The sequence below is a fragment of the Osmerus eperlanus genome, chromosome 25, assembly GCF_963692335.1.
Source record: "Osmerus eperlanus chromosome 25, fOsmEpe2.1, whole genome shotgun sequence".
In the NCBI taxonomy this organism is placed as follows: Eukaryota; Metazoa; Chordata; class Actinopteri; order Osmeriformes; family Osmeridae; genus Osmerus; species Osmerus eperlanus.
Genome location: NC_085042.1, coordinates 4807794 through 4833002, shown reverse-complemented (window position 1 = coordinate 4833002; position 25209 = coordinate 4807794). Strand labels below are relative to the sequence as shown.

The 25209-nt window shown below is 47.0% G+C and overlaps 5 protein-coding genes across 6 annotated transcripts; 3 read left to right on the top strand and 2 right to left on the bottom strand.

The window, feature by feature from the left end:
* Positions 1-4: 4 nt before the first annotated feature.
* Positions 5-10407, bottom strand: vdac3 (voltage-dependent anion channel 3). 2 transcript variants are annotated; one of them, XM_062451740.1, is made up of 10 exons: positions 10258-10407; positions 6941-7089; positions 4814-4885; positions 4457-4506; positions 3116-3268; positions 2906-2958; positions 2463-2690; positions 1721-1871; positions 1354-1411; positions 5-1135 (listed from the first exon to the last, which is right to left on the bottom strand). In XM_062451740.1, exons 2-10 carry the CDS (start codon positions 7083-7085, stop codon positions 1044-1046), a joined length of 1002 nt encoding a protein of 333 aa, XP_062307724.1. In that variant the 5' UTR covers positions 7086-7089; positions 10258-10407; the 3' UTR covers positions 5-1043. The 2 variants fall into 2 exon arrangements, with proteins under 2 accessions (XP_062307724.1, XP_062307725.1); XM_062451741.1 differs by lacking the exon at positions 6941-7089 and having other exon boundaries at positions 10258-10399.
* Positions 10408-11003: 596 nt separating this feature from the next.
* On the top strand, positions 11004-14628 carry enkd1 (enkurin domain containing 1). Its single transcript, XM_062451598.1, has 8 exons — positions 11004-11160; positions 11465-11560; positions 11715-11939; positions 12403-12575; positions 12797-12961; positions 13252-13394; positions 13612-13748; positions 14023-14628. Exons 2-8 carry the CDS (start codon positions 11476-11478, stop codon positions 14181-14183), a joined length of 1089 nt encoding a protein of 362 aa, XP_062307582.1. The 5' UTR covers positions 11004-11160; positions 11465-11475; the 3' UTR covers positions 14184-14628.
* A 290-nt stretch (positions 14629-14918) lies between these two features.
* polb (polymerase (DNA directed), beta) lies at positions 14919-19056 on the top strand. Its single transcript, XM_062451599.1, has 14 exons — positions 14919-15100; positions 15540-15597; positions 15715-15781; positions 15921-15995; positions 16093-16151; positions 16236-16285; positions 16380-16431; positions 16515-16569; positions 16656-16728; positions 17010-17080; positions 17180-17266; positions 17356-17426; positions 17691-17830; positions 18073-19056. Exons 1-14 carry the CDS (start codon positions 15040-15042, stop codon positions 18165-18167), a joined length of 1014 nt encoding a protein of 337 aa, XP_062307583.1. The 5' UTR covers positions 14919-15039; the 3' UTR covers positions 18168-19056.
* A 500-nt stretch (positions 19057-19556) lies between these two features.
* On the top strand, positions 19557-21453 carry dynll1 (dynein, light chain, LC8-type 1). The gene is made up of 3 exons (XM_062451290.1): positions 19557-19712; positions 20582-20720; positions 21049-21453. Exons 2-3 carry the CDS (start codon positions 20589-20591, stop codon positions 21184-21186), a joined length of 270 nt encoding a protein of 89 aa, XP_062307274.1. The 5' UTR covers positions 19557-19712; positions 20582-20588; the 3' UTR covers positions 21187-21453.
* Positions 21454-22096: 643 nt separating this feature from the next.
* rpl6 (ribosomal protein L6) lies at positions 22097-25105 on the bottom strand. Its single transcript, XM_062451289.1, has 7 exons — positions 25083-25105; positions 24247-24393; positions 23975-24073; positions 23643-23786; positions 22831-22879; positions 22528-22712; positions 22097-22280 (listed from the first exon to the last, which is right to left on the bottom strand). The coding sequence occupies exons 2-7, from the start codon at positions 24391-24393 to the stop codon at positions 22128-22130; spliced, it is 777 nt and encodes a 258-aa protein (XP_062307273.1). The 5' UTR covers positions 25083-25105; the 3' UTR covers positions 22097-22127.
* Between the last annotated feature and the right edge of the window lie 104 nt (positions 25106-25209).

Sequence of the window (25209 nt, the reverse complement as noted above, 5' to 3'; positions counted from 1 at the left end):
CAAAACCGTTTCACATTCTTTATTCCATGAATTCCTTAAAAGTCAGTTTGAGGTTTAAACTATCCGTAACCTTCCTAATTTCAAGCACAGCACAGACACGAAATGAAACGAAAACGATCGACTGGATAGATAAGATGAAACAGAGGAACAATCAACTGCTACAAGCCCCTCCCACAATGCATAACCATGGAAACCGACTCACGATGGAGATGTTTGAGGGTCACAAATTTCAACCAATCGATGAGTTACTACTAAGCACTCTGGATTTGCCATCCACTCATATTGCAGTTTACTAAAATCAGTTAAACAGATAATAAATACCCTCTCTGTACGTAGTCCGGAACTCCTCTTCTGGAGAACATATTTCTACGACGTTTGACAACATTACTGTTCTGAAGAGAAGAGTGCTTCAGCCTTTCTCCCACAACACGTATTTGAACCATGGACCAAGTTGTTGTCACGACACCTGGCTCCGTCTCACCTCGCGCCCTACTCCCAACCTGGTGTTGCCTGGCGACCCTTCCTGAATTGGAATTCCGAGACACTCTCTCGTTCACTCCCAAGAGAGCGCAGACGGTGGGCGGAGCCACTCGAGGAGGGGTTGCCAGGTAACGTCCAAATCGGGGGAAATCGGTTCTCCGTCTGAGGTGAGGAGCCCTGCAGGTTTCGCTCTGCCTCGTTGTCGAGGTACGTTTTGTTTCTTAATGCGCTTGATTGTTTGTTTACAAAGGGGCATTGCTACGGAGAGAGCACAGAGATCTTGCCGTACATCATATGGAACCCAGACAAAAAATAACAACTCGGATAGCTGACAGTCCGTCTGTTTATTACAGTACTGCAGGTTGGTGACGTGGAGGGTGCCGGGGGGGGGGGGGGGGGGGTGAGGGGGGTTAAGGCCAAAAAACGGGGTGGTGAACGTGTTTCTGTGCGCACAGAGGGGACATGTGACAAGGTGTGACAAGGGGACTTTGAGGTTTTGTCGGAACCAGGCTCTAATCTTTCTTCTCTTCCTCCTCCTCATCCTCCTCCTTGTGCCTTCGTCCTTATGCCTCCAGCTCGAAGCCCATGCCCACCTTGTGTCCGCCGGCGTTGAAGTTCTTCCCGTCGATCAGAGCTGAGAGGGTGAGCTTCACTCCTACGGAGACCCAGGAAGAGGGAGGAGGGAGAGAAAGAGACAGGAAAGCGAGAGAGAGAGAGAGAGAGATAGAGAGAGGAGGGAAAAAGAGACAATAGATTGTAGGTGTATTATGTTGGTATATTTGTAGGTGGGTAGGTGTGTTATGTTTGCAGGTTGACAGGTGTGGTACGTTTGTATGCTGGTGTGTTGCAGGTAGGTGTGGCCCTGTCAGTTACCTGGCCGCAGGCTCTGTGTGTATCCAACTCCAATCAGGCTGGCGTTGTTCACTTTGGCCTGAAGAGGGAGACAAAGAGAGATGAGCAGTCATGCCATGTGACGGCAGATGAAACAGCCAACCAAGAGTGGACTTTAACTGCTAAAGGGACTGGAGAGAGGGCGGGAAGGAGATATAGCCAGATAAAGAGACATAGAGAGAGAGAGAGAGAGAGAGACAGACAGAGAGAGAGAGAGACACACACACAGAGAAAGACACAGAGAAAGACACAAAGAAGCTGGTGTCTCTTGAGATACTGACAAAGAGAGAGGAAGGGGGGTATCTCTATCCTGCACGGGTCCCCCCCCCCTGTCTCTGCTCAGACTCACAGACAGCGAAGCGTCCTTGTCCAGCTGGTACTTGGCCGCGATGCCGAAGCTGGTGTTGTTGCTGCCCGCCGTCCAGGCCAGGTTCACCCCCGTCTCCAGCTGCTCGTTCACCTTCTGGTAGATGGAGCCGCCAAACTCGGTTCCGTCGTTACTGAAACACAGAGACGCAGAGCCCGGGGGGGTGAGAGGCCTGGACTCCACAGTCACCCCACTGCCCAGCGGTCGAGCCCAAGTGTCAAGACGGCGGTAAGGACGTTACTTCCGACATCCTCTTTTCAGGAATAAAGATCGTCTGTGGTGTCGTCCATGCCGATGACTACATGTAATAATAATGGTACTTATTCAGCAGACAATTTCATCTAAATTAGGGGCGAATTGAACCCTCAATCTCTTGATCTTAATCTGCAGTCAAACGTTTTAACCACTGAGCTACTGAGCGGAGTCAGGTGGCTGAGCAGTTAGGGAATCGGGCTAGTAATCTGAAGGTTGCTGGGTTGATTCCCGGCCGTGCAAAATGACGTTGTGTCCTTGGGCAAGGCACTTCACCCTACTTGCCTCTGGGGGAATGTCCCTGTACTTACTGTAAGTCGCTCTGGATAAGAGCGTCTGCTAAATGACTAAATGTAAATGTAATGTAAATGTAGCTACACCCATCACCCACGGATACATCGAGTCCTTGCTCGTTTCGCTAAATGTTCAGATGTTTCGTGCGAAAGCGACCTGACGTCGTGAGTCCACTCACACGTTGGTGTGGAGCTGGAAGTCTCCGGCCTTGTAACCCAGAGCGAAGTTGTTCTTGGCCAGTTTGGACTTGGCGGTGTCGAAGGCCATCTGGTAGCCGGCCAGCCAGCCCTCGTAGCCGAGCACAGCGGCGGCGTGGACGGTGGGGCCCGCCATGTCGAAATCCAGATCGCAGCCCATGTTGATGAAGTCTCGCTTGTAGGCGGTCTTCAGCTTGGCACTCTTCTTCCTGCGAAGGGGGGACGGAGGGATGGAAAGATGGAGGGAGGGAGGGGAGGAAAGAACGAATGTTTGGCTGTGAGGGTCCGTCCTTCGACACGAGCTCCGCAAACACACTAAGCAGCCTATCTGGGTGTGTGTCTGCTTGTCTGTCAGTCGATGTCTCGCTAATGCCGTCTGTTCTGGGCCTGCTGTACACAGGATGTAGTCAGAGAGACAGCTCACCCAGTGTTGGGCACGAAGGATGTGTCCAGGGCCACCTTCAAACCTTTGGCCAGCTGGAGAGACAGAGAGAGAGGGAAGGAGAAAGAGAGTGAGTGAGTGTAAGCGGTGACGGTGGGTGGCAGATAAATAATTGACTTTCTATTCACTCCTATACCAGGCAGGCGGCCATCTTGGTTTCCAGAAGGGTTGGGTGCTCTGGGGGGTGCTCACCTGGTCTTCCACAGTGATCTCGGTGGTCAGGGTGTTGTCTGTGTTCCACTTCTGGTTGAAGCTCAGGCCCAGATCGCTGACCTTGTACTTGGTCTCCAGGTGGCCTCCGGCCTTCCCTGTGTCAGTGTTGCTGGTGCCAGAGGTGGCAAACTCCTGAAAGAGGGAGAGGAGGAGGGAGGGAGGGGATGTGGAGAGGGAGGGAGGGAGGGAGGGAGGGAGGGAGGGAGGGAGGGAGGGAGGTAGGTAGGTAGGTAGGTAGGGAGGGAGGGAGGGAGGGAGGGGATGTGGAGAGGGGGGGAGGTAGGGAGGGAGGGATGGGATGTGGAGAGGGAGGGAGGGGATGTGGAGAGGGAGGGAGGGAGGGAAAGGATGTTAATGAGGATTGCCAGACGTACTGTCGAGAAAGCACTGCAGGAGACGTCAAACCCAGGACATCGACAGGTGACGAGGACGCCGACGCGTGTTAAAAGACAGAGGTGTCACCAGAGTGTGACAGGGGTTATGGAGAGGTGAGAGTGGAGGGGAGGTAATGACATTATGGCTTTAGGAGAAGAGGGATGTAGTCTAACAGCTGGGACGTGGCTGAAAAGTTGAAAACTGGGGAGAAGAGCTCTCACACACACACAGGACAGCTTATCCTGCAACACACACACACACATCAACTCTCTTACCATCTGACAATGAAGTCCACAGAGGAAGCAGAAAAAGACAGGAGAGAAAGAGAGGCAGTTAGATAAGAATTGCTCCCTCTCACACACACATCTGAAAAGAAGGATCATTCGTGTGTCAACGTTGATCTGATACATGCTGTGGTGTGATATATGATCCAGTCAGAAGTGAATCATTGGTATGTTCATGTTATTAAAGTATTATCTAGTTAAAGTCTAGATCTAAACAGCTTGTGGGAACTCTGCAGGCCACTGGTCAGAGGCATGGATGTGCCCTGTTGACACGGTCCCTCACACACACACACAATGACAGACACACAGACACTCTGATACACACACAGACACACACACACACATAGAGCCAGACTGTGAGTCAGCCATTTGGACAACACTGTACAGCCCTGGGGCATGGGGTCTAGACACATGGCTTACAAACCTAGACACACACACACACACAGTGAGAAATAAACAGTAGATTTGTTTCAACTAGTGAGAAACAATGGAGAGAGACAGAGAGAGAGAGAGAGAGAGAGAGAGAGAGAGAGAGAGAGAGAGAGAGGGTGGGGGTGTAAGAGGAAGAGAGAGAGAGAGAGAGAGAGAGAGAGAGAGAGAGAGAGAGAGAGAGAGAGAGAGAGAGACACACAAAGACAAAAGGGATAATAAGGAAACTCACAACTCCGCTCTGGGCCTTGGTCTTGAGGTCCAGCTTGATGACACCGAAGCCTAGAAAAGAAAGGGACGGGGAAGACAGGACAGACAACCAATAAGAAAGGGGAGAGGGAGGAAGAGAAAGAAAGAAGCATCAGACCTCAGCTGTGTGTATGGGTCGGAGGTTAGTGCTCGGTGGAGAACCCAGAGGAAGAGGAGAGAAAGGGAGAAGGCTTTTCTGACTATTGACTACGGTGACCCCTTGGGACTGCGCTCCAGAGGTCAGGGGTCAGGAGGTCACCATCTGAGTCCTGTGCTCTCACTTCTTAATGACCCCAGATAAGGAGATGCAGGGGACTGTGTGTGTGCATGTGTGACTCACCATAACCCTTGCTGAAGAGGTCTTTGGCAGATTTGCCCAGGTCAGCGTATGAGGGGGGGACGGCCATTTTGACTGTGGAGAAACAAAGGTAAAAGGTTGATGACTTACACTTCAACACACACACATATGCACAAACATACAGTACAGCAGGGTCACAGAGGCTAACACACACACACACACTGCACTGTAAACAGCAATATCTACACACAGCATGAGTCTATGAGTACACACACAGGTTGCTACTCTACAAAAACAAAAGTCCACAAAGCACCTAGCTATGCTTCAGCATGGTTCTCTAGAAGGGAAACACTAGCACAGTGGCACAACATGTGCTAACTAGCATAGTGTTTACTAACTACAGTAGCATAGCATCAACTGATTAACATGTACTGGCCAACCTGCTGTTTACTTCAAGCACCTTCCTGCGGCTGGTAAAGAAAGCACTGATGGTCAGCTGGCCTGTTCTTATAGAAGCTATTCAAGGCTAGGGTAGGCTACAGTAGCGGTGCATCCCAATACCCATACTAGCATACTACCATACTATGAAGTATGGATATAGTATAGCCTCCTGAAAAGTGGATCAATCAGGTCCTGCAAAATAGACTAAGGATCTATGCTAGGCTAGGTCTGGTTGCTAGACTAAACTAGGCTGGGATAGACTTCATTATTTTATTATATGGTGTCTGGGTGCATGCAGACTGTAGTATAGACTACAGTGCCTCATGTAGGTGCTATAGGCTAGGCTAGGCCTGGACCTGTGATACACTACCTCTACCACCCCCACATCTCAGCCAATCACGTTAACCCCACTGATTCTCTGGCAGTATTCCCCTAGCCAGCACATTTAGTCATTTAGCATTTAGCCAGCAGCTAGCATTGTAATCTCCAATGGGATTGCCTTTCTATAAAGAGGAAAGGCTGATGTTCTGTATTCACTAAATACCGCAACGATTTTGGCCCTCATAGCCTCGACAGGCAACCTGCTAGCCAATGCTAGTGGGGTTAGATTAGGATTAGATGTGCCCGGTACATTGCATGGATAATGGCTAACCTTCTGCCAAAGCATACCATTGTTTGACTCTCTTCATAGAAGCGCTTCATTAGAACCGCTTAACAGAACCTCTTTATAGAACCACTTAAATCGAAAGGCTTGTGGTGACTTAGTACGCAGGTAACCTGAGAAAGAGAGATGCCCTGACTTGTCCTCCTTGGTTGGGTATTATAATCAGGGTTGTGTAATAAGGTGTAACAAGGGCATATCCCCAAGAAGCCTAACCTAGGTATGCTTGGCATTGATGCGGATGGATGGGTATAGCTCAGTGGTAGAGCATTTGAGTGCACATCAAGAGCAATGTCAATTTGGATGAAAGCCTCTGCTAAATGAATACTTACTTACATACATGTCCACCTAAATCTGTTCACAGATGCAGCGTTATTCTCTGCTGAGAAGGCTTGTCAGCTGATTGACTGGGCGGTGGGTTAGTTAGTTATTTAGCAGGTAAGTGTTAAGTTTGTCATCTGCTTGACACATGCAGCCTGCAGTGTTAGCATGTGTTAGTATGCGGTGGAGGGGTCCTGCATGGTTGCAGAACTAACCACCCTGATACGAGTCCACACCACAGAATATTGAGTAAGACTGGCCACATTTGGCCACTCAGCAGTTTTCACCACCACACAGTTCACCGCACTATGCACAAGGCTACTCGTCATCAGGGGCCCGTGTGTGTGTGTGTGTGAGTGCATGTTCTGTGTATCAAGGTGACATTGCCATAGTGGGGCGTGTCCTTCTGCAGGGGGCTTCATCTCAACTCTTCTGTCAAGTCACCTTCATTGGTCTCCTTGTCTCCTCTCCTTCACCACCTCAGTCGGTCGGAAGTAAAGTTCAACCTCAAAGCTTTCACTAACCACACCCGTAACAAGAAAAAGACTGTGAAGGATATAGGAGAGGAGATAGGAGGTATAGGAGGAGGGGGGTTGGAGAAGACGTTATCTAGAGCTGTTAGATCAAAGCTCAACATAGGGACCATAGTCTAGGGACCCTGATGACAAGACATTCCCCCCGTCCTCTCTCTCTCTCCCCTCCCCTCCCCAACCCACCACCTCTCGCTCTCCCCCGCCGCCACTCACCAGGTCCCTTGGGTGTGTGCTGCTCACAGGCCCCACAGCTGCCTTTGCTCTCTGCCTGCTTGACCTCTAATGTCACCTCCTCCGCCAGCGCCACGCTCACCACGCTCACCACTGCCGCTACCTGCTCCTCTGCTGTCTCTGACATGACTCTTGGGACGGAGGGGAACGTTGCAAGGAAGGAAAGCACATCGTTGGCATGCATTCTCGTACTGTTTTCACAAACAACGGGAGACCTTTGTGTGTCACCAGCACCTCTTTATTAGGTCATAATCGCTGGCTTCCTCTCAGAACCGGTCGAGGAAAAGGGGTCAGCTTGGCTCATGTACAAACGACACCCAGATACAGCGCAAACGAACCTCTGTAATTGACATCAGTGGGTCAACAGCTGTGAATCTAGCCCAGACTCACTCTGTCCTCATCTTGCGTCACAAACACAGGCCCCGTAATGATGTTAAAGAGATACCGTGATGTAAGGAATGAGAAGGGCTGCTAATGCAGTCACGGGCCATGCGGTTTGTGTTCTGCACCTCTGAACTGAACCGGCACTGACAGAGGGAGGGGTTTGGCGACGCGTGATCTATAGGCCACACGTGTGTGGGGCTGCAGAGACTACTGGGCTATAAACCACACACTCACACACACAAACACCACACATATACACACACACCGGCTTTCTCTCATGTCTTCCTGCAGCTTCAGTGTGTTTCTGAGAGGCTGATACTAGGGGAAGCCTGCTGACCTAGCTTGATTGCCAGCCTGTCTCTCAGTTAACCAACCCCTACAAGCACACACACACACTTTTCCCTTTCTCGCCTCCCTCCCTCCTTACCTTGTCCCTTGTTGCCCCCTTCATTCCCCCTCTCCCCCAATCCCTCGCTCCCCTCTCTTCCTCAGCACCCCTAACCCCTGTTCTATATTCAGCCGGGGTGAACCCGACACTGGCACTCATGTGACCGTGCGGTTTTCGAAATGGTCGCTTTGCCCTTTCAACCAATCAGCACCTTTCCTATAACTCTGACCTCCGCTCCCTAAACACCCACCCTCCCACTATCACACAAACCACACCTCTCTCTCTCTCTCTCTCTCCCTCACACACACTCTACATGTTCCCTGAGCTCCTGGGGGTCAGAATGACACCATGAATCACCAGGCCACAAGACCGGAAAACACCTGGTGACATTAACAGCAATATGGCGGCCCTGCTGAGCTTCCAAACCACAAGACAACCACAAGGATCGTCCGAGCAAAGAAAAATAAAAGAGACAAAATGTGCAAAAGCGTTCAAAACGACACCACCAATACCCGCAGGTATTCAGCCTAGGTCTGGTGAACTGCTTTGTCACAGTGTCATCCTGTCTCTTTATAAATTATTTCACCACTATATCCTACTACACTCACCACACTCTATATCCTACACTCTATATCCTACTACACTCACCACACATCTATATCCTACACTCTATATCCTACTACACTCACCAGACTCTATATCCTACACTCTATATCCTACTACACTCACCAGACTCTATATCCTACACTCACCAGACTCTATATCCTACACTCTATATCCTACTACATTCACCAGAATCTATATCGTACACTCAACAGACTCTATATCCTACACTCACCAGACTCTATATCCTACACTCTATATCCTACTACATTCACCAGACTCTATATCTTACACTCACCAGACTCTATATCCTACACTCACCAGACTCTATATCCTACACTCCATATCCTACTACACTGACCAGATTCTATATCCTACAGTCACCCGTCTCTAGGTTATATCTTCACCAGCTTGCCAAGCTTAGTGCCCCACTGGCAACCCCATGTTTGACATGTAGGATGAGGAATGTGTGTGTGTGAGATAAGGACGACAGCAGTCATGTTACACCTACTGAATTTATAGCCTGGATGTGACCCACAGGCCTGGGTGATATGTGTTCAGGTATCATGACCTACTCAACATGACATTCCTATTGGCCACACCAGACCAGACCAGAACCTGTTTTCCTTTGAGGTCTACTTTCCTATAGTACTTATAATAATGCTACCAGACCCTCATGTCATCCAAGAGAACAGTTTTAGAGATATTTCAATATCACTGGTAAACCCATTGTCTAAATCATCTACCATGGGTGGTTCAATACAAGTCACTGCACTGTACAATAATATAAGGTTGAATTACATGGACTACTATTTTGATAAAAGCTTTAGAGTATTATTTCACTTATTTTTTGTGCGATAATAATAGCTCACATAGTAGGCCTAGGCTACTAGAACCATATATAATTTAGGTTCGACCACTATGGAATAAGTAAACGGACCAAGAAGGACTGTTCCTGTGCTTGTAGTCTACTTGTTACAAATGACAAATAAACAAGAAAGTTGACCTTGAAACTTGGGTTAGATCCTAGGTAAAAATCCCCTATCTGTAATTCTGCAGCTGTTGGCGCTAAAACATGGAGACAGCGGTTGGTTCAGGGTCTTTATCGACGTGGGTTTTTTGAGATTATGCTTTCAGGACTTTGGATAGCGACAGATACCATTACTTCTTAGGAGAAGGCAGGCCTAACGTTCGGTAGCCTACTATAGGTTACATTTTATGACTTTTGCACAGATAGACTAGTCGTTCAATTTTCACTTTCATTTAATCGCCATCCACTGGACTCCGCTGTACTCTCTGTTAGTGAACGTCTTAGTAGTGCCAATAACGGGACGGCACTAGCAATTGAAAACTGGAATATTCATGGTCATTTCATGCGAACCACCGTGTGCGTGCGCAAAGAGCTGTCCCACAGAAGAGGATGAACCTGCTTGTCATTGTCCCCAGGACGGAGACTGTAGTAGTAGGCTAGGCCATTTTTTATCCCCTAACAACACTCGCTAAAACACCTACCCACATAATTTATAGCACGACATTGCCCTTTGGGATAGACAGATGGTCAGATCTCCATTGTTCATTCCTCAATGCATAAGGCTTTTTTTATCCGTTTAACATTCGACCTACCCTATAGCATTCACTTTTAAACTGACAGTGGTTTACTTAATGGCATACGAGTAGTTGTATTATAGGAAAATACAATTAGAAGCGTATGATTTCGCGCAGACATTAATAGTTAGCTTGACAGGCCTGTAAAGCCAATGCAGCCCTGGAACATTGCGGACTCGCCCCCCCCCCCCCCCCCCCGGATTTTACATGTTTCCCCTCCCGCAATAACTCAAAAAAAATCACAAAGACACAAATACAACACCATCAAATATATAAACAGTCTAGAAACTTAGCAAATGTAAACGTCCATTTCTCCTACCTTGTAGTAGTTGAACGATGCGCACAGTTTCAGAACGCTGTGTATCGCGCAATAGGGCACAGTGAAGGAGAAAGCAGCGAGGGGCGGACGGACTGAGCAGGCGCGTTCAATCCACAGTGAGGGCGGGGCCGTTGCATAATTGTCATTGAGGAAAGAGTCAAGGCATAAACAAACCGTTGAAACAAACAGACGTTTCCTTTTTTAAGGAATGTTTATGGTATTTGCTATTGCTTCATCTATGAGCGAGAGGTGTTTTAAAATTGACACATCAGACTGGCTTGGCCTGCATCCAGGGGTGCCTTTTGGCAGTCCAAATGGACATAAGCTATGAGAGCGAGAGAGAGATACATACATCACTGTGAATCACAGTCGGTCATTGGTATATAAGAGTGTCGGTTAAAAATACCCAAGTGTTGCTTATGTGATTATAAACACAGCAGACTGGACACTTCTTGCAGAACTGCTTTCAATTATTATGTTTCTTAGCTAGCTTCACAGTAGGTTAGAGCTAATGGTTTGAAAATTGAATGTGTAGGCTACTGTAGCTAGCCTACTTTGTACTGTAGCGATAGTTGTATTATAACCATACTGGTGCGAAACTAATTGATTGAACTAAAGTAGCCTGGTCTGAACGTTGACATTTCTTTTTAATCGTTTTTTTAATGAAAAATTCGAAAAATGTGTCCATGCTTGTTCACTTGTCAGCTAAATGTCTTTAAGACAAGTTCAGAGCCTTTTTATCTGCGGTATGGGTCAGAGCCATATAAAATATGGGTCATCAGCGTTGCCATGGTGAGGAATTCGGCTTGAGTAGTGTTGACACTGCGTCATCAGTCTGCGTGTTGTTGACCAGGCAATCAACGTCGGTGGCTTAACAAGTGTCTTTCTCTTAAGATTGTACAGGTAAACTGAACGTACTGTCATGGAGAATCGCTAATATCTGCATTTCACTTTTTATGTCATTACAACGTACTTAAAACATTATTTTCATGCTATCTCTGTCAACTCTGTTTGCTGAACTTAAATAGCCAGCGAACGATAGTTTACCTTAGCATGCCATTAACGCTAGCCTAGCTAGCCATGCTCACCAGAATCAAGTAACGTTATGTTCTGTTGCGTTTGAAAACTAGCTGGCTAGTTAGCTCATTTGATCTATATACTTAAAAACAAAAGCATTCTGACTATTTCTTGATTCCTGTTCGTGAAGGTGCTTGAGTGATGTGTGAAGGACCGTCTATGATATCTGGGCCTATCCCCCCAGACCCCTCTCTGTTCCCTGAGTACTACAGGCGACCAGCCTCTGGTAAGATGTTAAACTTCTAACCTCTTAGCTCAATTAGTTGTCAGTGCTCCTTACACGTATCCACTCATTGCTGAGTATTATTGTTCTGTGAAATGGTAATTCTTTCATAACGTTAACCTCACTTTCCCCCATCCTCACGTGTGTTGAACCAAAGCCAGGGGTCGCCTGGAGGGGAATGCTGAAGGGGACCCTGGCCTGCTATCTGGACCCCTGGCTCCAGACCCTGTAATGTACCCTGGCTTCTACAGTGCCCGTGCCCCTCGGGCCCCCCGCATCAGCCCCAACGCCACCCACATCCTGGAGAGGGGCCAGAAAGGTGTCGTAGGGGCCCTACTCAAACTGGATGGGATCTCTCTCAGCCCCAACCCCCCCAAACACAGTAAGGACAAACAGTACTTGCTCACAGGGTCCACACGCCCTCCACATTATGACTTTTTCTCAAGTCACAGTTAAAGCCATCTGAAGTTGGAGTGGTTTTAGAATGCAAGGACTGCCTAAGTCCTGCACTGAAACTTGGGGTGTTACTAACTCATATGTAGTAACAGTGTAAGTGTGTAAGTGATGTGTGTTCAGTGTCAGTGACTCGTCCGGTTTTGCTTGTTAAACTTGATCGGGGACAGCAATCCTTTTGCAGCCTTAACCAGGAAACAACTTACTCCACAAAATAATGTAAGCTAGGCCTACTTCATACTGAATTAGGTGTAGGCTACTGTAGATACAGTCATTCTCACTCACCCATCCCTGCAGGCTTTTTATTTTAATATTTAATTCAGTTAGCAGATGCTTTCATCCAAAGCTACATACAACATGCATACAACGTGCACCTGTGTTGTGTCCCTCAGAGCAGATGCTGCGTGACTACGGGAAGGAGAACGTGCGCCGGCTCCGAGAGATCCAGAGGAGGTGCCGGGAACAGGAGGTCCAGAGGCAGCAGGCCCGCCCCATGCCTGTTAAGGCCCTCTGGAGCTCCCCCAAGTACCAGGACGTCCCCTCCAGAGTCATGGCCCAGCTGCAGGTGAGGTGCCGTGCGGGGCCAGGTGGAGATCAGCATCCGATCCACCGTCAGCAAGCATTCAACGTAGCACCCAGTCACTCTCGCACGCGTCCTTTTCGCGTCGACAGAGTTGCCGTTGACAGTTCGAGCCCACTGCTGACCACTTGCTTCTTGAGGATTGTGAACGTTGTTATAATTCACTGAAGTGCGGAAGAATAAGGCTCTGCAATTTCTCCTCCTAGCAAGAGACCAGCCCTCCTGCCAGGCCGGAGTGTCAGAACTTCCTGAAAGCCCACTCCCACTGCGGCTCTGCTGGTCGCCCCCGACCACAGCGGGCCCCTTCACCCTCACCCTCTCCATGTCCATCTCCTCGTCCGGCCTCACACAACAGCACCCACAGGCTGCAGGTCAGAGGACATTCTGTATCAGATGTGGGCAGAATAACATTCTGGGATTTGGGGAGGTTTAGGGGGGGGGTAGTGTTTCTTGGGTAAAGTAGAAAAGCTTGGTACATTCACATTAGATTAGGATCACCTCAGCAATACAGATTTTGTGTACTCACACAGATATGCAGGAACAAATGTAAGGTCCAGCGATCTCACTCAGCTTTCACGTCTGATATTGATTGGCATGTTTTTACGTTCATGTCACGGTGAATTGACTTCTCTTCTGCCTTTTGTTGTTCGTGGTGCCCCAGTTGGAGGTGCGGGGGAGGACGGTGGACTTTGTGAGCCACAACGCCCGCGGGGCTAGGAAGACTGGGCTGCGACGCTCCCAGTCTCTGACCAGCCTCAGCAACAAGCCTGTTCCCAGCGCTGTCAAGGGACAGGTCCCTCAGTAGTGAGTTCATCTCTGTTCAACACAAAATCACCCCGTTCCTACCCCTGTGTAGCACCAGTTTACAAGCACTGGGTGCTGAGATGTGTATATACCATCCATATACCATGAACAGTGATGTTCTCTCTGAAATGTGAACATCATGTTTTTCTCCTTGCTCTCTCATTCACATACCCTCTCTCTCTCTCTCTCTCTCTCTCTCGCTCTCTCGCTCTCTCAGCCTGGAGGAGAGGAAGGAGCAGTGGAGGAGGGAAGCAGAGGAGAGGAGGAGGAACACCCCTGATCCCTCTGTCCCAGCTGGCCACACCCTGATGCCAGAGGGGGAGAGACAGGAGACGCTGCAGACCCTGAGAGACAGTACGTCTCTCCTCCTCTTCTCAGCGTGCCTACAGACTAGTCTTCCTGTTAAGCTCCTTATCTTAGAAGGCACGCATGATGCGCTCAAATGAACACTCGTTCTGATGCACGCTCTTTCCATCCCTCTCTCTGTCTTTCTGGCTCTCTCTGTTCTCTATCTGTCTGTCTGTGGTTTCTTTCTCTTCCTCTATATCTTTCTCTCTCTATTTCTTCCCCCCCCCCTCTCTCTCTCTCTCTCTCTCTGTCTCTGTCTCTCTCTCCCTTTCCTTCCCAGCCCACAAGACTCTGGTGGCTGAGCTGCTCTCTCTCCCGGTGAGGGCTGACACCCTGAGCACTCGCTCGCGCCGTAGCCAGTTGGACCAGCAGCTCTCGGAGGTAGAAGAGGCCATCAAGATCTTCTCCCGGGACAAGGTCTTCGTCAAGACCAACTCCTAACCTCCAGTGGCCAGGGGGAGATTCTGCCAGAGGAGAGAGGACTGAGGAGATGTCATGAAAGACTTGAAGGAACTGTGTTATCCCGTTAGATAACGTTTATTTTCATAATGCGCTTACAAATGTTCAAAAAAATAAATAATCTGAATCTGAGTGAGCTTGTAAATAGTACAGACTCAAGAGCTGTTAGATGTGAATTTATTGAATTAAGTTATATTTTTACCTCTTTGAGGTTAAGCAGGATTTCTTTGTATTTCATACTATTGATACTGAATGTATGACACAGTTTGATCCTCAATAGACTCTTGGGTGACAGACAATATACATTTTGTACTTTACAGTAGTCAGCTATTCTGTAGGAAGGTTTCTGGAATGTATATCAAATCAACTTTTGTAACTGACTGGAACGTTACCCTGTATTTTCTTATAAATTGTGTTTGTAATGTCACTTGTGTGATATACTGCTGTTATTCTATTGAAACTACTGACTATAATGAATCTGTCATGCACAAATGTAGGATTTATTCAGTTTTTTATTAAAAAAAATGGACTGGACAGTATTTGTTTGGGGTGCTGTGGGCCCCTGGGCCCTCTATTACAACATGGTTTTTGTTGTCTAGTTATTAATCCGTGGGTATATTATATATGTGATTTTTTATACAAAACACATTAAATATCCTACTTGTTCTCATCCATAGGCACGCCCCCAAGTTCTATGACGTGTGACGAATGCCCGGCTGCCCCCTCTTGATTTCATTGTTAGCTTTAGGCTAACCGCTAGTTTAGCTAGCTAACAGATACTGCTGGTTCTCGTAAGTGAACTTGTGTACAAGTACACATAAAAAACGACTATACAACGATGAGTAAAAGGAAAGCGCCACAGGAATCCCTAAATGAAGGAATTACAGACTTTCTTGTTGGTGAGTTATGGGTATCTGGCTATGGTAGCTCTAGCTGCTTTCAATAGTCGAGAAGTGCAAGTTAGCTAGCTAGATAGCTATCCTAGTTAAACAAGAGTCAGCGTAGCGAGCTGACCAGAACACACAAAAAAAGGCACACTTCAAGCCTTTCTCAGGCTGATTGTGGTTTAAGTTTGTACTATTTAAAGCTCCCTGTCATATTAAGGTTCAATGACAGGCTCTGGATAAGAGCGTCTGCTAAATGACTAAATGTTTATAATTTGGCATAGTTATCAAGCACCATGAGAGAGCTGATTAGCGTAAACCATAACCCCAAAACAAAACAGCATGTGCTTCTGCACTACCCACTGACCGCAGTGAAATGCCATGCTTTGTAGAAAGCCACATACACTAGCAAGCCACCTAATGTCCTTGCTCTCTGTGTCTGTTATTGTCCTAGAACTGGCCAACTATGAGAGAAATGTCAACAGAGCTGTCCACAAGTACAACGCATACAGGTAGGACGATATCTGTGCAGATCCATTGATACTAAGTGTTTACTTCTATTGCTTGCCTATTGTAACACCTAGATAAAGGACTGAATGGTTGTACTATGTCTATGTCATGTTCCACAGGAAAGCAGCATCTGTTATCTCAAAGTACCCCCAGAAGATTAAAAGTGGCACAGAGGCCAAGAAATTGGTAGGTGGAATATATCTTTCTGAATTTAATTGTAATGCAATGAGGAAGTACCACTCTCCAGTGTGTATGGTAGGCACAGAGTTATAAAGTGTAAAAAAGTGCAAATAAATCACAGTACAAAATTTGCCTTTTTTATCAGGACGGTGTTGGCGCTAAAATTGCAGAGAAGATTGATGAGTTTCTACAAACAGGCACCCTCAGGAAACTGGACAAGGTGAGGGTCTGGGGAACGGTTTAACACAGCCCTTTGTGAACTTGATGTATTTCCCCAAATTCCATCCTAAAAAGACGTATCTGTGTTGTGTTTTTAGATTCGTAATGATGATACAAGTTCTTCCATCAACTTCCTTACCAGAGTGACTGGTATTGGGTATGTTATCCTGCTCTACTGCACATGAACACCTGGAATCTTGAAGATATTGTTTTCTAACTTGTATACTATCTATTTATCTAGGCCTGCTGCAGCCAGGAAGTTCTTTGACGAGGGAGTCAAGACCCTGGAAGGTATGTTTAGATTTTTTTAAACCTCATACATCAGATGTAGTTGGACTGAAGACTTGAGTTCAGTGACTAATCAATACACTGTTGTATCTTTTAGACCTGAAGAACATTGAGCACAAGCTTAACCATCATCAGCAGATTGGGCTCAAGTAAGTGTGCTGGCTGTCCTATATACATAATACATACATAATGTGTGTGTAACCTGCATGACACTGTGTCGTGCTTCCCACAGGTACTTTGAGGAGTTTGAAAAAAGAATTCCACGAGCAGAGATGCAGACGATGGAAGTGAGTGACTGAAGTATGGGCTGTTTGCCATGAAACATCTTACGTATCGTTGTGTTTACTTGAACCGTGTGTGTGTGTGCACGCAGGCGCTTATCCTGAAGGAACTGGACAAAGTTGGCACCGACTACATCGGCACAATCTGTGGGAGTTACAGGAGAGGTGAGATGATGCAGTCAGTGGTCAGGAAGTGAAGGATCAGTGGGTGTGCATATTAATGCAGGCCTGGTAGCACTTCCTCTATGTAAATTTGCACATCGCTGCACTGTTCTCTCAGGAGCTGTGGATGATAACATCAGTGGGGAGAGTCATTCAAGGATGGGTTTCCATGCTGTATTATTGTTAGATCAGGGGGGGCAATAGTAACAACATACCATTGTCTGAAATAATTAATGCTTAATGGTGATAACACCCATATTGTTGTGTGTGTGTGTGTGTCTCAGGTGCAGAGTCCAGTGGGGATATTGACATCCTCCTAACCCACCCTGATTATACTTCAGAGTCTGAGAAGCAGGTATTCGTTCACCCCAAGCATGACCTCTGCACCACAACTCCAGTGCAGTGAAGGGTCGTTGCATGGTCTCTCACCTGCCTCCCCTTCTCTCTTCCCCAGGCCAAACTCCTCCATGACGTGGTGGACCACCTGGAGTCCGTCGGGTTCGTGACCGACACCCTGTCCAAAGGGGACACCAAGTTCATGGTGAGGCCTGGCGGCGTTTTGAGAGGGGGTTGCTGGGTCTTGTTCGGTGTTCAGTGGCGTTACGTCTGAGCTGGTCGCTGTGTCTCTAGGGGGTGTGCCAGCTGCAGCCGAGCGACGAAGAGGAGGAAGAAGAGTACCTTCACAGGCGCATTGACATCAGGTGACCGTGACAGCCAACCAGACCCTCTCCTCTCAGCTCCTCCCCTCTCAGGCTTGGTCCTTATTGAGCAGGGTAGTCAGCAGCATGGCAGGCTGTTTATGTTGCGGAAGATGTATTGTTTCAGTACAGAAATCCACACTTGTGTTATCAGACGCTTAAAGAATCAACATCCTGTTTTAGTACAGGGTGAAGGAATATTAAGGAATATTATGTAGTTATACATATGTGTCTCTTTTTCATGTTTCCTTTCCGGTTCTGCTCCAGGTTAATTCCTAAGGACCAGTACTACTGTGGCGTTCTGTATTTCACTGGGAGCGACATCTTCAACAAGAACATGCGAACCCATGCTCTGGAGAAGGGCTTCACCCTCAACGAGTACACCATCCGGCCACTGGGGGTCACTGGTGAGTCATGCACGCTGAGATCAAAGGTTAAACCTTGAGTTGTCCAGGGGAGCTTAGTGTGCGAGGGGTATGAAGGAGGAAAGAAGTGTGTGTAGCACTGTGATTGCTAACATGACTTCTTCACATAAGAGCATCTACTAACTATCACTGGGATGTACAGTTACTTAATACAGTTTTGTAAAAGCACCTGCAAAATGACTACATATCAAATGTATTTTTCATTGTCCTTCTGTGGTTGCTAGGCATGGCAGGGGAGCCTCTGTTGGTGGACTCTGAGAAGGACATCTTTGACTACATCCAGTGGAAATACAAAGAGCCAAAAGAACGCAGCCAGTGAAGGGCCGAGACACAAGCTTTTGTTCTCAAAACAATGATTCTGCTGCAAACAAGGCTCAAAAACGTGTGCACATGAAACTTGTGTGTTTTGAGTTTAGATGTTTTTTGTTGTTTTAAAAAAAAAAAAGCTTTTTCTTGGTTAATCAGTGAATGAGTATTGATGAGACGTAGTCAATACAATATGGGTCAATGAGGAAAAGAAATATTGTCAAGGCAGAATTTTTACATTGTTTTACTTGTTCCATGATCATACATGACATCTATATATCATTTTCTGACAGATCACACAAACAAACAAAAATTAATTTATTGGTGACTCTTTTGGTTTCAATCCAACTTAACATTAAGGAGTGAATGAGTAGGAAAGGCCTCAGTAGCCCGTTTTGACTGATTGCTTATTAAACTTGCTAGGCAACAGTGGTTGTAGCTTTGTTGACTACAGACACAGCCAGGCCACCAGGCCCTTGCACAGTGCTACCAGATATTTAGTTATGCTGTCACACAGCATCCGTGTGATGGTTTTCCTCCAGACTGTCCATCAGGATTATATTTATTGTGCTTGAAAGTTATTAATCATTTATTTGAAATGTAACTGCCCAACCCTTGATGTGGTTATTAATGATCTGTATCTATTTCTGATGGCTTAGTCAGTCTAGATATAATTTGTGTGGTCTTAGCATACTGCAGCACCATATAATAAGTTGGAACGTTTTTATTTTTTATCTCAGTAGAGGTTACCAATAGAAGAAATTCAACGTTGAGTTGATTTTGGCAAGCAATGGAACAGTAACTTGGTAAATAGCAATTATGTTCTATTTCATATTTTTTGTCAAACGTGTTTGAATTGTGTATGGTGTGGATATGATAATAAATGTGAAATTGTGTCTTTATAGTTTGAACTGTTAAGGTTGTGCACGTATATTTAAGGTACTTTCTAAATACAGTATCACTGAAGGAGTGGGAACGTGTCTTTTCTCAAGCACCACATTTTCACTAAAATAAGGGCTCCTCAGAATGCTGGTATAGTATGCTAAGCTGGCTATGGTTAGCAGTGGTCAAAAGTGCCACTAATTTACATTTGAACCCAGGCCACCAAGTTGGGTCCTCATCCTGTATGGTGTGCAGACGTATCACTTTTTTATTTTTTTTATTTGGGCACAAATCTAGCCTACATGTCCGTCAAACCCCTCATATACTCAAACTCATATACTATGAGTGTAGCCATGCTCTTATTCTGAAGGTGAATTCTGAAGCCAGGTTCACGGTAATGTTTATACCCGTTGTCACGGCAACCAAGAACCTGTGTGAGCCGCAAAGCATGATGGTCTGAAATAAAATGCCGACAGAAATACCAGTGGAACCAGCAAAAATTGACCAATTGCTGAGATGCATGCCTTACTGTTAGCCAATAGGACGTAACTGCGATCGAGTGCTTAGTCAGTTACACACCCTCATCTTTCTTGTCAACCACTTTGCGGGAGTTGAAGCTGTGCTGTGACCAAGCGTTTCTGCAAAGTATACAACCAACCACCGTTGGGAATACCAGGTAAATTCGTCATAGCTAATCAACTTAATATTGTATTACAATTTGGCACGTGATTTAAGCTTCGAATTGAACATAGGTCGATTAAATGAACGGAGTTTAAACGCTTGACATCAATGCCTTGGTCTGCATGGTTGTCCATCATTCATTTCTGCACGGAGCTAGTTACTATAGTTAGCTAGTTAACTGGCTAACCAGTATTCATGTTTTTAGAAGTTTGCTTGACATAATTACGTTGCCTATCGAAGTTACTGCTTGCTATTTGTAAACATGTTGGAATTGTAACGTAGCTAGAGCTAACCATCTTTATTATAGGTAGCCTAACTCTATCTAAATAGTTAATTTGTAGGTCTCTAGATACTGGTAACGTTAGTGAAGCCCATTAGCTAGCTACCTGAAGTAAGTTATAACAAAAGGTGGAACAAGTGAGACTAGTCCGATTTCTTTAGAGCCATGCAGCAAGGCGCGCTCGTCACTCCCCCGATGAGATTTTTTTGCTAAAAAGCAGTTGGAATCAGCAGCGGGCGGTATCCATAGAAACTACGCACAGAGCGGTAGTCAGCCTATTGTGGTTGAAAACGTTATGCAACATTGATAAATCATAGCTGAATCAATGGTATGCAGTGTGTGCCATTATGTAACTGGCACGAGTGCAAAACTGCTTGCTGTTGCTAAGCCTTGATCTAAGATGCTAAGCTTGACGTTTAGTGGGAACGCTGGCTTGAGTCGAGCTGCTTCACGAGTCCTTTCATCTCGCTCGCTTGGAGGCGCGATAATGCGGATTTGGATAGGATGGACTGGATTTTTTGCGGATCCTTTTCTTCCATGTAGGCTACTGTTGTTAAAACTAATTCTGTGTTTTGGTCTCCCAGGGCAACCATGTCTGACAGAAAGGCGGTGATCAAAAATGCGGACATGTCCGAGGAGATGCAACAGGATGCCGTGGAGTGCGCCACGCAGGCTCTGGAGAAGTACAACATCGAGAAGGACATAGCTGCATACATCAAGAAGGTACACACCGTGCCCATCACAACTGTAGTTCACTATAGCCATCAACCCGCCTGTGATGGTAATCAGAGCCAGGCTGGACTACAGCCTCACCTACTGTACTTATCGAATTGCATGCCTGTTTAATGGAAAGCACGAGGAAGGTTAGGAATAAGCAGTCGGCAAGAGTTGCGATGTGTGGTCATTTGGTGTCCTGGCCTAGTTCCCAGTCTTTGGCTACCATCTTTAAAGGAGCCATTAGCACTGATTACCCCTCCTTCAAAATGGTAATTGGTGACTGCCCAACTCTCATCTGTGTTAATTGAGACATGCCTGTTTGTGCCTCTCTCAGGAGTTTGACAAGAAGTACAACCCCACTTGGCACTGCATCGTTGGGAGGAACTTCGGCAGCTATGTGACTCACGAGACCAAGCATTTCATCTACTTCTACCTAGGCCAGGTAGCCATTCTGCTCTTCAAGTCAGGCTAAGGGGCCCTGCGCCTTGCCCCCATCAACTGACCATTAAACAGTGACTGACTGGACAGAAAGGCTCTATCATTCCTGGCCAACAGGCTCTGCCCTCTTCTGTGCTGCTTTAAACTTTGTTCCCCTTTTGTTTATGGAAAAAAAACTACAAAAAAACATGGCCATGTGAAACAAATGAAATCACTTGTATTTATTTTTGTTTTTCTATCACATTAGATTTGATGTCTCAGATTTCTTTTTTGTAATTAAAGCAATGTTTTTGGCTGGGTATACATTTTTGGAGTAGTTTGTTTCAGGTGTTCATGCTACCTCGTTGACACCAGTAATGCAAGACTATTTGAAAGCAGCTTTAGACTAACTCTGGACCAGCTCCTATGGTTGCGTAACCAGGGTATGTGCTACCTGGAGCAGTAATATGGGCCATCATGCAACCGAAATAGAATTTCTACCCACTCCAGTCACACAGGCTCAGGTGATGGGGTTGGAAAATCACAAGAGGCTTGTTTATGCTAATGTTGCATCCATGAATTGGAAGTATAAGCCTTGGACTAAGCAACAAAAGGGGCTCATATTGTAAAGATTTCACAGCTGCAGGAACATGTCAACACTGCAATCGCTGGCCAGACCTGAATAAACCATCAATGTACAGGTTTTGTACAACCTTGGGTGTCTACAAATAAGACTGCACTACAATGAATGAACACTTCAGTCCCAGCTGAACTAGTTAAAAATATCAATAGCAGAACCAAGAGTGATTTAATTAGAACGTTGGCAGGCCAACATTGACCATTTTGAAAATAACATTTCTCGGCCTCAGTTATTTATAAACCATTGGATCATTCATCACCTATACACCCACATCAGGGATGCAAAATAACATTCATACGCTAACAAAAGCCAGTGGCGCGGGACATAGGTCTGTGGTACTCTTTATTACAACACGTTTAGAAAACCAGCTTGTGAGGGTACACGCCGTTGGACAGGCAGAAAGATGAGCGCAGGTAGCCCTTGAGCTGAGGGACCTTCTTGATGAGGGGCAGCAGCTGGGAGTCCACAGCCTTCTGGTCCTCCTTCCTCTGCTCTGTCAGCTGGTAACTCTGGGGGGAGGAGGAGAGGGGAACAGTTAAACACCATGCCAACGCCACTCACTTCCTGGAGGGCATCGACACAAGGCTGGAGGGATCACGTCATCAGATTTACATGTTTTCCTTTCTTACATTTAACAGGAGAATTGATATAATACCTGATCACAATAGCACACAAAACAAATAGCTACCACCTGTTAAGTTTGTGGCTACCTCTAATTTGGAAGGCGGCTGTTGTGGAGCGGGGTGACTACTGTACCTCCTTCTCTGTGTCGAAGATCTCGCCCTCCTGGTGGCGTGGTCTCCTCAGCCTCTTCTTCTTGAAGTAGGCGTCTGACAGGGTCTTGGGGATCTTCATGGTGGAGATGTCGACCTTGGTCGCCGTGGCGATGACAAACTTCTGGTGTGCCCTGCGCAGGGGGACGCGGTTCAGGGCGAGGGGGCCTGGGGTGAGGAAGGGTACAGAAGGACTTGTGAGATAAGTCAAGAGGAGATCAGAACAAGGACACCCAACATTGTCTTAAGGTCGTATTGTGTTGCAAACAGGAGCAGGTTCTCTTACCAGTAACGAGCATCAGACCGCTGGAGAGCTGCTTCAGGAACACCACGCGCTGAGGGGAGCAAGCACACCAGTCAGTCCTTCAGGTCCACCATCTCATCCTCGCCTAAACAGCTGCTAAAGTACCATCCAAATCTACTAACTAGGACTGCTAAAAACACCTTAAGATCTAGCCAAATGAACATCTGACCAGCCAATGAAAACCAACCCTCAATATTAAATGTCATGGACAAAAACAATGGGCACAACCGCAGAAAAAAATTAAGACAATGGGACCACCAATTTACATAATAAATGTGCCGTTTCACAAAATTACACGCTCCCAATTCAATAGCATGAGTGTCCTCTGCCTATCAAGCAGCCCTTGACGTTTGCCACCCTGGAGGGCCGGGGCTGAGCGTGCGCGTGGGTGCACTGCTGTGTGCTGGCTCCTCTGCCCGCCTGCCCCCGCACTGGGCTCAGGGAACAGTCGTTTGTGTGTGGGATGGGGGAGAGGGAATCGGATTCCTACTGTGGATGTGTCGTTTAACGAGTGTGAACGTGCGTGGGTGCAAGCCGTCGTGAGGGTAAAGCCACAGCATTCTGGGAAGTCGCCGGCTTCGCTACGGGAGATGGGACGCGTGGGGACGGGCGCGCATGTTGTGGGCACACCTGTCAAAACCCACTTCAGGTATACACAGGCTGACCCGGGGGAAATTATTCATCCGCGTGTGTTGGGAGATATGGTGGAAGTGTGTGTGGTGTCCATGCCTGTGTGGGGGATGGTGTGTGTCCATGCCTTTGAATGGGACAGCGTGCGTGTGTGCGGCGCTCACCTTCCCACGGTGGCGCCCGGTGAGCAGGACGAGCACGGTGCCAGGAGTGATGCTGGCGCGCAGCTTCCTCTTGTGCTGGCTGAAGGGCTTCTTCCCGTGGCTCTTCAGCTTGCGGGGCACGTCCTCTGTGGGGTAGTAACGGGGCTGGCGGCGGGGGGAGACGGGTACACATCAGAAACCACCCCAGCAGCCATGTCCACCAGCAAGACAAGACCGTGGAAACCAAACACTGTCTACAGGGAACTTCCCAATGACAGTCTCATATGTTTGTAGGACATAGAAGGCAGAGCAGTGGTCTGACAACCTGAGGGTGTTGGGGTGGAGGGACTCACCATCTTGCGTAGCTTGACGACACGAGTGCCTCCATTCTTGTCTCCTCCGACAGTCTTGGTGACTGTAGCGGGCGCCTTCACCTTCAGCTTCTTCTCAATCTGAAAATACGACAAAAAAACGTTTACAAAACAACCTCAGGCCAGGCATGTCCCTAATTTATAAACCACGTCCGTAGCTTGAAATGTTTCATCTAGGGACAAAGCTTTCGGGTCCCATGCTGAAAAGTCGGCGGTTCAAATCCCTCCACGCTCGGCCTGGGCCGGGGTCTCACCTTGGTGGTGGTGGTCTTGGTCTTCCTCTTGTACATGGCTCTGCGAGCGTACATGGCGGAACGGGAGTAGCGGCCGATGCCCCTGACCAGAACCGGGTTCCGGCTGCCGTGCTTCCTGACAGCCTTCTTTTTATCTCCCTCGGCCATCTGAAGACAGGTAAAACACACTCGGAGTCAGGACAGGACGCTATGATCCCCAACACTGTGCTACTACTGGCTTGCTACAGTAGCTAAGTAGGTACGCAACATCAGCATGTCAGTAAGCGATGCACAACAAGGCTTTGGGTCGCATCTAAAAATACATTTTCAGGGTGAATGGTTTGTGAACATTAGATAATTATACTAGCAAATTGTAAGCGTTAACCACAGAACTGAAAAACCGGCATGGGTCACTGTAGGGTAAAGGCATGTATAAATTGTGGCATGACAGATGCTAACTAGCAGGCTAGCAACTTGCAAACTTGAATTATGTTCTGGTCAGCCGGCTATGCTCGGTGCAGTCTAGAAATACCTTTATTATACTTCAGTTACGTGCTTCAGAAATACAGTAGAACACTAACACCATTTTCAGGATTCAAACAGATACGTAACCCAAAGACAGGCAATAGGGCTTTACAACGCGTCCATCAAGCTAGCATATTACCACAGGCCAAGCCTAAACATTAGGCAATATATTTTTAAGTTATCGTCCATGAAATACTGACATTTTCACAAATACCGGGTCTTTAACACAAACAGAATAGCCTCACTTCAAAGTGAAAGGGTAAATCTACTTAATTCACTAAGATGAATACCGATTTTATTTCGGAACAAATGTGAGGAGAAGCCATTCCTACCTTTGCTATGAAAAAAAGAAAGACATCCGGGGATGTGACGCATATATTCACGTCGATTGTCACGGCTACGTAACGAGCGTCCATCCATGTTTTTCATGGAACTTGTAGTTCAGAACAGGAGAATACG